At 49.0% G+C, this 13,261-nt stretch overlaps 1 protein-coding gene across 1 annotated transcript; it reads left to right on the forward strand.

Annotated features, from left to right (window-relative positions):
- The first annotated feature begins 163 nt into the window (after positions 1-163).
- Positions 164-8,129, forward strand: LOC102730303 (iron-responsive element-binding protein 2). Its single transcript, XM_081831828.1, has 7 exons — positions 164-316; positions 2,223-2,327; positions 2,423-2,565; positions 4,586-4,733; positions 4,820-4,942; positions 6,739-6,924; positions 7,722-8,129. The coding sequence occupies exons 1-7, from the start codon at positions 179-181 to the stop codon at positions 7,830-7,832; spliced, it is 954 nt and encodes a 317-aa protein (XP_081687954.1). The 5' UTR covers positions 164-178; the 3' UTR covers positions 7,833-8,129.
- The last annotated feature ends 5,132 nt before the right edge of the window (positions 8,130-13,261 follow it).

The raw sequence follows: 13,261 nt of genomic DNA on the forward strand, positions 1-13,261 counted from the left end.
ATCCAGTCACCCCATCCCTCCCACCCCACCCCCCACTCCAGCAACCCTCAGTTTGTTTCCTGAGATTAAGAATTCCTCATATCAGTGAGATCATATGATACATGTCTTTCTCTGTTTGACTTATTTCACTCAACATAATACTGGAGGGAGTTACTTTTATGCTGACTTGGGTGTTACCATGCTCTCTCCAGGCACCGACGCTGCTGGCAAGAACATTTACCTGCAGGACATCTGGCCCAGCCGCGAGGAGGTCCATCAGATGGAGGAAGAGCGTGTCGTACTGTCCATGTTTAAAGCACTGAAAGAGAAAATGGAGGTAAGAGTCTCACTTGTTTAAGTAGTTGAATAAACGGCAGTGTTTATTTAGTGGGTCTTTCTGGATTTAAAAAAAATTAATCAAATTATTTTGAACATGGAGGTTATAATAAGTGATAATCGTTTTGTATTGGGAGTCCTTAATATCTAGGAGAATAGCTTAGAGTTTTAAAACCTATCTTAGGGCGCCTGGGTGGCTCAGTCAGTTAAGCGTCTGCCTTCAGCTCAGGTCATGATCCCGGGGTCCTGGGATCGAGCCCCGCGTCGGGCTCCCTGCTCAGCGGGGAGTCTGCTTCTCCCTCTCCCTCTGCCCCTCCTCCAGCTGTGCTCTCTCGCTCACTCGCTCCCTCGAATAAATAAAATCTTTAGGGGAAAAACACGGTCTTACTTACTTATTAGAAATGGGTAGCAAGCATCCTGAATATGGGCAGAATTCATAGAAACGGCCCTTGTTTATTGTTCCCATTAGATGATGGCTCAATGTTCAGAAGAAGTAAGAGCAAGCATGGAGTCTCCCTCCTGCCCCCTGGCTGCCTGCATTGCCTCCTCAGGGGCCGTCAGGCACGTCACTTGCTCACGCATCTTTCCAGAGAGGTTTTGTGCACCTACAAGCAATACACATATTCACACTTTTTAAAAACAGAACTGAGAATGTAGATAATGAGGTTGCAGAGGTATTCACTGAACAAATATTTATTGAGCCCCTACTACATGCCAGGCACTCTTCTAGATGTTTTGGAATAGATCCATGAACAAAACACGAAATTCTCACGGGGAGAGGCAGGCAGGGAACTGTAAACAGAACTGTGAGGTAAATCACACAATACGTTAAAAAGCGGTAGGTGGTGTGGAGAGCCGCAGACCAGGGTCAAGAGAGCCAGCTGACCACAGTCTGAGGAGTAGAGTTACGTGAGTGGTCGAAAACAGGACGTGTCTTGAGCACAGTTCTGCAGGAGGTGACCAAGTTTCCGTACATCTGGACCAAGAGCAGGGCTTTCCGGGCAGAGCGAATGCGTGAAGGCCTCACAGAGGGACCCTTGATGAGGGCGCGGGGGTGTCTGGCGCACAGGAAGCGAGGGCCTGGCGGGAACTGGTGTTAGGGAGACGCGGGGACTGAGGTTACAGAGGAGGTTTTAGGCCGTGATTAACGTGGATGGGGTCGTGAAGGAAGTGACGGGAGCCTTCGCGAGGTTGTGCGCAGAGGCTTGCTAACTCGGGAGGACCGCTCTGTGTCCGTGTGGAGAACATGGTGGGGGAGGGCTGGACGGGAAGGACAGAAGCAGGGGCGCCCGGCGCATGCAGTCGGTGGCATGTGGGAGTCTTCATCTCGGTCGTGAGTTCAAGCCCCACGTTCAGTAGTCTATTTAAAATAAAATTTGAAAAATTAAATTTAAAAAGAAGGACGCACGGAGTGGGGCCGGCGGGTTGGAGCAGTCCCGCGTGCGAGGTGGCCGTGCAGAACCACGGCGAGACTTCGTGTGGGGTTTGAGGGGGGACCGTGTGGGGAACACGCACCCTGACAGCAGCAGAGGGTTTTCTCTCAGCCGTGCTCTTGGAGGTGAGCAGCGCATCCCACAGCACGGTTTCTTTAACTACATGGATCGCTCTTTCTAAACCCTTAACCCTTTTATTGGATTCTTTAAAGTTTTTTATGTTCAACTTGTATTAAAACTTAATCTCAGAATATTCGTGAAAATCTAGTGTGCTGGAGTTTGATGAGCAAATGTCCAAAAATGTCATGTTCTAGAATGGCACTGTCTTAGCTTCCTTTCCCAATGAAGAAGGCCTTTTTTTAGGTCCTTCTAATGTAAGGACTTTTTAATTCCCTTGAACACATTCATAAGCCTCTTTCTTCTGACTCCATTTTATCTTTTCTTTTTGTTCATCAACCGAACTCACATCCACAGATGGGAAATAAGCGTTGGAATTCCCTAGAAGCACCAGATTCTGTGTTGTTTCCGTGGGACTTAAAGTCCACGTACATCAGATGTCCTTCATTTTTTGATAAGCTTGTAAGTATGGTTTCAGTCCTTGATATTTTCAAGGTTGTTATTGAACTAAAAAACCTCATGAGGAGTAAATGCCTTTCACTGTTTCTACCTTTTAGACCAAAGAGCCAGTTGCCCTGCAGCCCATTGAAAATGCGCATGTCCTCCTGTATCTGGGGGACTCGGTCACCACAGACCACATATCGCCCGCGGGGAGCATCGCCAGGAGCAGCGCCGCGGCCAAGTACTTGACAAACAGAGGGTAGGTGCGCGTGTCCCCGTCCTCCCGGCTTCAGTCCTACTGCGCTCCCTGCGCGGTGAGTAGATTTGACCCCTGGAACAGCACGGGTTTGAACCGCCTGGACCCACTTACACTGATTTATTTTGATAAACCCAGTCCAGGACCGTAAGTACAGTTTTTCTTCCTGTGATGCTCTCAGCACTTGGTCTTCTCTGGCTGACTCGGAGGAGTAGAGGAAGTAGTATGTGTGATACAGAATGGGGGTTAAGTTGACTTATGTTCTCGGTGAGGTTTCTGGCCAACAGAAGGGTATTCAGTGTGGGGAGTGAGACGTCCTACCCAGGCTCTCGATGGTGCGCGGGGTTGGCACCCATACCCCGTGTCGTTTGGGGTTCGGGTGTGCAGGCCGCCGGCGCAGGGGACCTGATCTCCGCTGAACCTGACATCGAGTAGCCGGGTACCTGGTGCACCTGCTTGTGCCTGTGACTGCAGAAGTGGAAGTTGCTATTTCATATCGAGCCCTTGGTAGTCTAAATAAACAACTGATTGGAAACAGGATTTTTCTTTTTCTTTTTTTTTTTCCAATAGGACTTTATTGAAAAGTCAGCTTTGACCTTCCAAGTGAACCCTGATGGCTCCTCCTGTCTTTGGAGTGCAGAGTTGAAATGTGTGTTTTGTGGACAGTAAAGCGAGTGTGCGTGAGGCTAGGCTCGATCTGTGCCAATCAAAAGACGAATTTCTGCCCATTGAGCCTGAACTTTTACAAGAATAATAGAAGAGAATTTGTAAACATCATTGATGTGGGAGATAGAACTCTAAGCCTAGAAAGATTTTATCTCATTTCTACGTGATTGATGATGTGGAGTTGCTCTGTTACCAAGACCTGTGTGGACGCCAGAGACGGAGTTAGGACGGCATTTAGATGCCAGGGGTGTTCGGGTGACGACTTCCCATCGCGGTCGCTTCAGTGCCCTGTGGCGTGGTCGCTCGCGTAATGATGCGCCTGGCTCCGCTCACAGTCTCATCGGTGCTGTTGTGGAATTTGTGTTTGAACTTTTTTTCTGGTTAACTAGTCTGGTATGAATTTAGAACACCTTTTGGTAGAAGTTGCTAATAGCAGTTCCGTTTGCTAGAACTTGAAAATGAATCTGTCACACACACGGCTTTTATTTGTGGTGGTGAGAAACAGTCTTTTTGGTCGTGATTTTTATCTTGGTCATAATTGTGACCTAGCATCCACCACAAAAAGTCCCCACGTTTCTCAAGTATGTAACCGCTATATGCATTCTAACATATAAATACAGGTTTCTTAGTTCTCATCAGTCAGGATTTTTTTGGGGTCCTTTAAACTCCTCATCACGTCTGTCCTGAAGTAAGAAGCTTAGACATACAAGTTTAGAAAACTTATTGCCTTTATGTAAAAGACTGAATTAGAGACTGATCCGCGTTGCTCGTTGTTGCTTATGCTCCGTTGTTTCTTGTCCCTAAAAGGTCACGCGTGTTGTGACCAGGCAGCAGCGAGCACCCTCCCCCCCCCCCCCCCGCCCAGGTTACGGTGCTGCCGCCGTAACTCCCACTGGTGAGGTCGCCTCGCGCTGCACCTTCGTGTTCGCACTAACAAATCTAAGGAGGATCCTCGTGTCGCGTGGGGTTTCGGTGAAAGCCAGATGGCACAACGTGAATCTCTGGAAAGGGCTGGATACTCTTCCCTTAATGCTGTTCCGACGTGGGGGAGGTTTCCTGGGGGCTCTGTCCTTAGCGGAGACCCCTACAGACCACTGGTGCTTCCAGATTTGGCTGGTGCTTTAGAGAAGCATAGACGTATGCACTGGAAATAGGTTACCTGCGTTTGCTTCAAAATCACCTACTGGGGGTGATTCTAGAAGAAACGGGCAGTCGGGCATTCACTGTTCTGTGTTCTCCACGTTCGTACGTGCTCAGAATTTTCCATTATAGAAGGTGTTTCTGAGTAAGTTTTATGGTCCAGTAACGTGTGATGGTTTTCCGTCTGAAATGAAACCGGCTTCACGATTTCTTGCAGCCTTACTCCTCGTGAGTTCAACTCCTACGGGGCCCGCAGAGGCAACGACGCTGTGATGACGAGAGGCACGTTCGCGAATATCAAGCTGTTTAATAAGTTCCTTGGAAAACCAGCTCCCAAAACAATCCATTTCCCATCAGGCCAGACGGTAAGGATGCACACAGAGCAGTTGGGCGGTCGCGGCCTGGGTCCGGGTTCGTGCTGGAGATGCCTGTGTTTGTCTTCTCCCCACAGCTGGATGTGTCTGAGGCCGCAGAGCTGTACCAGAAGGAAGGGGTCCCGCTGATCATCTTAGCAGGGAAAAAGTACGGTTCTGGGAATTCCAGAGACTGGGCTGCCAAAGGACCGTATCTGCTGGTATCGATAACTTCAATTTTATCTCCTTAGAATTGAGTTTTAAATGCTCCCTTTTGTCGGTAACATCCTGTCAGAGTTTAGTTTGCTCATTTGGATTTTTTTGCTTATTTGGAACTCCTATTGGTAAGATCACATATAATATTTTGTACTGATCTAGTTGCGTTTTAATACTCTGGATTAGATTAGATCTCCATCGGTCTTACTTGCAGAAGTCAGTACGGTGGACGGAAAGGAGGCCCCTGTCTTAAACTGACCCTGTGGAATGCTGATTCTCTGTGCCCACTGAGAGTTTTACTTGGGCCCCCACCCCCCGCCGCCTTTAGCTTTCTCTTTTGGGGTTAACAGACTCAGAGGTGGGCCAAGGGGTAGGAGGTGATGGGGCCTGGCCGCCTGTCGGGAAGGCACGTCTGGCCCCCGCATCCTTGCTGAAGTGTGGTCAGGGGCGGGGGCTGCTGGAGAGGGTCGTCAGGCACGTGCTCTCCTGCTCTCTGCCCGGTGCTCGCTCACAAATGCTCAGAGTGGCCGGTCAGCCGCCCTCCTAGCTGTCGTGATCCTGCACACTCCATTCTCCTCGAGTCCTTCGTCTCCCCACCCCCCCAGAATGTAAATACTCAGAGGAGCTGTAGGAATAAGCCAGATTCTCCCGTCTTCCTGAGATAATAATTATCCCTGTTGTGAATATTAATTACAGGTACACGTTCCCTTTTTTCTCACATTTTTGTCTTTGTTTTTTATGTTGGGGGCTTTGCTCATACTTGATCCTAAATCAGTTAGACGTTGAAACACTGCTTCCAAGCTGGGGGTGTCGGCTGGGTTTTGTCCGTTGATGGGCCTTATGTAGATGAGTGGACAGTAACCCGCCTGTTGGACTGGGAGAGCCCCACGTGCGGTGTCTTCAAGTACTTCCAGGGACGCAGACCTGCACTTAATGCGCGTTTCCGATGGCGTGCTCCCCCCACCTCCCCGTGCCCAGTGCCCCCTCTTTCCAGGGCATCCATTCCATTCTTGTCAGGCGATGGCACTCACAGGGCTGAGAATTGATTCCTGGGTGGTAACAACATGTCATCACTCTCTTTGTAAATGGAGTACAGATTAACACATAGTACTTAAACAGATGCACGGTCTGTGTGTGTGGCATTAAAATTTTAGGGCAAGCAGCAGGGGGAAGATATGGTTGGAGGAGAAGGTCCGGGAAAGGTTCTGTAGGAGGACAGTAGGGAAAGTTGAGAATCATGGGTCTGGAGCCTCTCTGGCTTTGTTTTCTCCAGAGAACAGGGTTTTGTTGTTGTTTCGAAATGGACTCAAACTTTAACTGGTGTCACTCTCTACATTCACTTGGTGGTTTCTGTCATTGGGCGTCTGCTCAGGGTCACTTAGCTTCTAAATATTTGTAGAATCCACATCTCCTGTTTCCTCTGTCACTGTGGGACACCCTTCTGTGTTTCTGTGTTCACGTGGCAGGCCGAGGGAGAGTGCTGCCGAGCACATATGTGGGTCGGCCGGGATCACAGACCCTCCTGAGCCCCGTCGGAGCCAGGCCGCCGCCCCCCCAGGGTGCTCTTACCTGACCGGTGCTGCCCACTCAGCCCTGCAGGGCACAGGGGCGGCTAGAAGAAGTTAGGGAGCTACCTGAAAACACACAAAAATCATCTGTACAGCACGGACCTTTAGCGTGTGGTATTAGGTTAACAAGTTTTATAGAAGGAGCCAAAAGTAGAATTTTTTCCCTTGAAAATGGTCCAATAAAGCAACTTTGAAGAGCTGATTGGAAGAAATAAAATGCACATTTGTTACAGGGTGTGAAAGCTGTTTTGGCTGAAAGTTACGAAAAGATTCACAAAGATCATTTGATTGGAATTGGCATAGCTCCACTTCAGTTCCTTCCGGGAGAAAATGCAGATTCCCTGGGCCTCTCCGGCAGAGAAACGTTTTCTTTAGCGTTTCCTGAAGAACTGTCTCCTGGAGTTACATTAACTATAAAGGTACCTCTCCGATTCTCAAGTATGCGATTGCACACTGTTTACCCAGCTAGGTGGAAGCTGGAGAGAAATGATCGTCAGTTGCACAGTAGCATGACTTAGTGAACGTACATTGTGGTTTAAGGTGGCTGTTTCCTGTGACGCCTGACTTAATGCAGCGGAGACTCTGGGGAAACACAGAGCGCTAGCTAGTCCAGAGAACAAGACGACACACGGCTGCCCGCTAGCATGTGCCCGCGGCCTTTGCCTGGCTGCCCGTTGCTGCCGTGCCCGTGGGATTGGAATCCAGCCAGGCACACGGCCGCGGCGGGGGGCAGAGTGGAGCAGGCGCTGGGCGGAGCGCAGGGACGGGGGGCAGACGTTAACGCATGCTGAATGGTTAATACACAGTGGATGTGAGCAGTGGGTGTAACGTCCCTAACTAGTCAGAGTCTGCAGCACTTGGTTTAGCGTTTTAGGTGATACGGGACTTGTCATTCAGAAACGGGGACAAAGGGGCATTTGGGCGGCTCAGTCGGTGAAGCGTCCGACCCTTGATCTCAGCGCAGGTTCCGTGAGCTCGAGCCCTGCATTGGGCTCTGCCCTGGGTGTGGAGCCTGTAAGAAGTATGGATGAAAATACTCATTTTTCTACTTGGCTCTGAAGCCCGTGGTTAGATATGGCAGGTCTTTTTTCCGGCAGGAGAAGGGTTTCGTGGAGTCTGGCAGGTGGTGTCGTGGGGTATGAAGACAGATGGTCTGAACACTGGGGACACTTGGACGATTTTACCACTCACATGACATGTTTCTGTTTGTTTAAAGACAAACACTGGGAAAGTATTCAGCGCGATTGCTTCGTTTGAAAATGACGTGGAAGTAACGTTGTACAAACATGGAGGATTATTAAACTTTGTGGCACGAAAATTCTCATAGTATCTACTCCACACGGATACCCTTTGAGAACTGGTAACTGCGAGTAACGCCTTTTGTGCTGGATCCAGGGAACCTCGCCCTGGAGCTGCAGACGGTCCCGTGCGCTCACCGATCTCACCATGGGTGTAAATGATTATGAATCAACATAGTGACTGAAATGAAATCTTTCTGATTTTAAATAATCTACGATGGTGCTATTAACATTGCTCGAATCAACGTGTGAGGTGTGCTGTGGGAGAGGCCTGTAAGTATGGGGTATTTTAACAGACCATTTTGTAAATAAAGGCAGAATTTGAACTTGTGTTGAAGATTCTTACATGAATAATCTTCCTGAAGTTGTTTGTTTGGTTTCGCACCCATAAAACTGTATACTACTGTTTGTTGGTTTAAGACTAGCAGGTTGGAATGTAAGAAGCCAGATTAGGCTCTAAAATTGTGGAAGTTGGAATCTCATTTACAAATGGACTTTCAGACCTGAGCTGGACTTGGTTGGCATTCACAGTTTGTAGTATAAGCCGGGGTCATCCTGGTGTCCGTCTGACCGCGGGGGCTCGACGCTGCCCCAGACACAGTCCTCGTGTCCCGTCTGGCCCAGGCCCCTCCACACGCGACCTGGGGCTTGGGTCGCATGACGTCTGAACAGTGAACATACACAGCCCACCGTGTTCGGTAATTTGCTCCTGTGCCCACTGGCCAGCCTCAGATGGTATTCTAGCAATTGGATTCGAGCATTTTGCTCACTTGATGTGATACCATTACTTCCTGTAACCTATTATTTTAGGTATTGTTAACCCAAATTCCACACTTTCGTAGTTGCTAAAGAGAACTTAATCTTAAATGCTAAAATGATTTCCACTAGACTTTTAAATTATCCACCCTAGATTATATGGTTGCTGCTCAATTCTAAGCATTTTTTTAAATGTTAGTTATTTCTTAATTATTTAAAAATTGTTTTTCCGTCATTTTGAGTCCTTATTTTACCTGGGATGCATGATTCTATTCATTATGTTTCTGTTTTAACCAAAGCTATCAGGATAAAACACTTAAATTGTTGCTGTCTGGATATCCTACTTTCTCCACACACACGTCTATTCTGTCAACAAGACGTTTGGCGACTTTTAAGAAAAAGGTTGGATAATTAATTCCAGAAAGTTCTATGCCTTTTTTTAAATTAAGAAATTAAACTTAGCAAAAGGTTAATTGTAGAGATTTTCTTTCACGTGGAGGTCTTCCTCTGACCCAGTTGGTTTGCTGCGGCTCGGTCATCCCACGTCCCGCACAGAAGGAAGGACTGTGTTCTGCTGAATTTTAGCCAAAACTACTAGAGTGGGAGGTGCAGACCGCTGAGAACTTGGCACAGAAGCACTCACACAATCTCAGTCTTCTGAAAATAGTCTGCAAATCTGTGTTCAGACAATCACGTGGACTGGAGTCTGAGAAAATGATTTCCCTTCTTTATTTAAATTTTTCAAAACTGTTTTCTGTGGTACTTTCATGCTGTGTTCTTGATACGTTGTTTCGCCCATGTATCTGTCCATGCGTGTGTTTAATTTACATGAAAACATGAATTAGGGGGAGTGACGAGTCGAATGTTAACGTCCCTGTTGCATGCTTGGAGGCGGTGTCTTCAGACCGTCTGCGTGGGGACACGTCTGTGTCATCCGTGGCCATGGGCGGAGGCGTGGTTGTGGGCAGGGGTCCAGCGGCCGGGCCAGGAGGCCGGGCTGGTGCCGGTTGGCGCTCTGAGCGGAGCCTTTGCGTTTCCCCTCTGCCTAGTCGGGCACCAGGACAGGCAGACCTCAGACCACACAGCGGAGCAGGGAGCCTGGCGAGCGAGGCCGGCGTCGGAGAGGAGGGTCTGGGTGTGCGCCCTGGTGTGCGCCTACGCTCCTGCCCCTGGCCAAGCGCTCTGTGTGCAGAGGTGACGTCTCATGCTTTCATTGGTTTACCGCCTTTGTTGACTGTGTCTGGGTCATTTGGTGTTTAAAAAGATGCACAATATTGTGGAAAGGAAGAACAGTAGGCACGAGAGAGAAGTAAACGAGTGCTGTGATTCAGAGTACGGCTCCAGAAGCATTCGCAAGAGCAGCACGTTTTTCATCTTGAGAAACGCTGCCGCCTGCCGTTGCCATGTTTCCTGCCTTCTGGTGTTGCTGCTCCTGGACAACCAGACTAGAGGGCCTTCTGCCCAGCCGCCGCGTTGCGTTATCACAGCTGAACGTGTCCGAGACGACGGTGGTCGTCGGTTTCTGAACGAGAGGGCATCACAGTCGCCGTGGCCGGACTGCTCGGCGCGTGGCAGGGCATCGCCTTACCGGTTCCACGGGAAGAGTGTGTCCAGCGCCGACATCGTCGGCATACGGGGGCCGTGGCGAGCGCGTTCGCCTTCTCGAAGGGGGGGGACAGGAGGAGGGGACACGATTGCACTGATGTTTTTCTGTCGTGTTAGAAGACATCTGTCTTTGCCTTTAGGTTTAGGAGAAGGTGCTCCGATCCTGGATGTTGACTTGGAGGAATAAAGCGGGGAGCAGACAGACTTAGGCTTTTTCCCCTGAGGTGTGATAGCGCTGATGTTTCTATCAATTTTACATCTAATATATGACTATGAACCCATGTATCTCAAGTAACTAGAAATCATTGTCCATTATTTAAAGCCAACAAAACAGTGTAACAGTTTTAAGTTCAATAATGTTAAGTATTGTATAAAAATATATTGGAGGCAAAGTTCAGTTGATGACAGTTGTGTATATGTTATTGATGCTGTAAATTATTTTTAATAAAGAAAATTGTATTATCACATATCTCTTGTTATAAAATATTTTGTGGTGATTGAAAATAAAACACCATAACTTAAATAGGACGGCATCCAGAAATTCCTCTTCAAGGGTGTTTACATAAATGTTGAGAGATTAGTCATTCCCGCTATGACTGCCAGAAAGCCGTGGTCATCCCCGTCCCTCTTGCTAGTCCGGGGCCAATGGGAGTGGAAACCAGGGTGATCGTGGGCCCTTCATCCTGGGAGGGGTAGCCTCGTGGGAACCGTGAGGGAAGTCAAACTCCATGCAAGGCTTGTCCCAACAGGTTCTCAGGTCCGTAGAATCACATTTTACAGTGAAAAGACTGTTCTCTTACCCAAAGCAGGATCCCTGGTACAAATAATAGCCAGCCGGGCAACCTTTCCCTGAACATTCATGAGATGGGGAAGGTCTACTGTGCCGGGTCCCCCTAGGCTGCCTTTGGATGGTTAAATAGACTTTTATCACGCTGAAAATGTAATTTCTACAATCACCTCCTGGTCCTGGTTCCCCCTAATTTGTGTGTCCTAAAGCACTCTGCTGCACCTATACGTTACATACAGATGTAATGAAGGAGCTGGTCCTTCCACAGTTGAACTGCACATAACCTCCGTTCCATGATCTCCGCATGCAGGTAGTTCACGTCAGTGTCTGGGACTGAATTGGTGGTGTGCTATTAGCTGTGTATTACAGGAGGAAATGACTTTTTCTTAAGGAGGCAGGATGGAGATGCTGTGTTTTCATGAGCCTCTTAATGTTGGGATCAGCTGCCTCCTCCCTCCACTGGCCGCTCGTTAGTCTGCCAGAGCTGGGAGCAGGGTGTGCGCCTCCATCCTGGAACAATGGTGTGTAACCTAAAAATATCTGCCCTTTCTACCACTCTTACTAGCAACCTAAGTGAGGAATTAAAGTTTATTAAAATTTGGTATTCATAGGAGCGCCTGGCTGGCTCGGTCGGAAGAGCACGCGACTCGATCGCAGGGTCGTGAGTTCACGTCCCACATTCGGGGTAGAGATTTTGGTATTTATAAACCAAGATTGGTACGTGATTAAGAATTTTCTGAAGATTGCAATTCCATGTTCTGTGAAGTGTGCGTTACAAAGGCTCGTGCCGACACGGGCTGTTAGAATACCGGAGTCCAGGGAAGTGTCATCAGTGTTCACAGCTCTCCCTTGATGCCACTTTGGGATTTTAGTTATAAATTAGGTGAGCTGCAGCCTGTTTGTTTTGATTTGATGTGAGTTGTCTGATACATTTTCCAAAATACCAGTCTGTAAAAAAGCTTGTGTTTAGTATAACTTCAAAACTGCAACATCTCTTAAACAAGTAAGTCCCCACAGAATGTGCTTGTATGGTGACGATGTCACTGAGTTTTGAAGCCTTTTAAGCAACCTGCAACATACAGTTAAAGGAGCTTTGATGGACCGGGCTGTTACGTGTTACGGGACATTTTATAAAGTCACGTCTGCAGTCTCACTCTGCAAATGGTTCATTTCGTTTCCCTCCAGGTGTTGAACACTGATCTCTGAGAGCCCCTACTTACCTGTCCCAGGTGGCCAGGTGGGGATTAACAATTGTTAATCCAACAGTGGCAGGATCTTTTTACCAGATTGGTGCTTTTTTCACTAGGATATCCAGTATTGTCATTTTGAGGAAAAACGTGATTTGGCAGCATGTATTACAAGTCTTAGAAATGTTCATTCTCTTGGATTCAGGAATATGACCGAGCAGTGTATCTTTAGGACATTAGAAATGCACGAAAGATTTATGCATGAGGATATTATTAAAGACAAAGAGTTGCGCATTTAAAATGAAAGGCAGGGGCACCTGGCTGGCTCAGCCCTCGAAGCATGGTATTCCCCTGGCGGAGGGTGGCCGTGGATGGAGATGGGGTTGGGGGCTGCAGCCTCCTCACCTGTGCACCCCGCCTCCTTGTTTTCCTGCCCCTCGGGTTGCAGCCCCTCCTGAGTTCGAGCTCCACGCTGGGGGTAGAGATTACTTAAAAAAGAAAAATGAAAGGGCAGGTTATAAAACAGTCTATCTAAAGAAGGCACTGTGGATGGAAAGGGGCCGGTGTGGACCTGGTAGCCCTGCCTCTTCATCTCTCACAGTTTCCAGGTTCAGTCTACACCCCCATCCCCTCATCCCAAGAAGAGCAGAGAGTAGACAGACAGACCCATGGAGGGAAGTCAGGAGCTGTCTGGGGAACAGCAGGCTGAGGGCCTTGAGAGGCCAGTAGGAGTCACATTCCGGTTGTGGGAAATGGGAATCAAAGTTGGTCTGACACCCTGAAGGGATTTCCAGACAGGAAAGCCCCCCGGGCCTCCATCATCCTTGGAGATGAGAGCCGAGCAGAGAAGAACTTCACTGACCTGGGAAGGAAGCCAGGTTGACAGAGGCTTGGGGAACCTCTAGGTGACCAGGCCAGAGGACCCCACGGGACCCCCCCGGGGGGGGGATGCTGTACCCGCAGGGGGAGGGGGGTGCTCTACCCGCAGGGGGGGTGCGGTACTCGCACCGGAGGAGGGGGGCACCGACAGAACCACGGAGACCGCACCGCAGGCCACAGCTCCGGCCCGCCGAGAAGTCCTGCCTGGCGCCCCGACCCCCGGGCTCCCCGCCCGGCGGGCACC

Source organism: Leptonychotes weddellii, chromosome 9 (genome assembly GCF_054177405.1).
Source record: "Leptonychotes weddellii isolate Sample4059 chromosome 9, ASM5417740v2, whole genome shotgun sequence".
In the NCBI taxonomy this organism is placed as follows: Eukaryota; Metazoa; Chordata; class Mammalia; order Carnivora; family Phocidae; genus Leptonychotes; species Leptonychotes weddellii.

Coding starts and splice junctions, on each gene's coding strand:
- LOC102730303 (XM_081831828.1), top strand. CDS start 179: ATGCTCTCTCCAGGCACCGACGCTGCTGGCAAGAACATTTACCTGCAG. Junction 317..2,222: donor CACTGAAAGAGAAAATGGAG/GTAAGAGTCTCA, acceptor TCACATCCACAG/ATGGGAAATAAGCGTTGGAA. Junction 4,734..4,819: donor ATTTCCCATCAGGCCAGACG/GTAAGGATGCAC, acceptor TTCTCCCCACAG/CTGGATGTGTCTGAGGCCGC.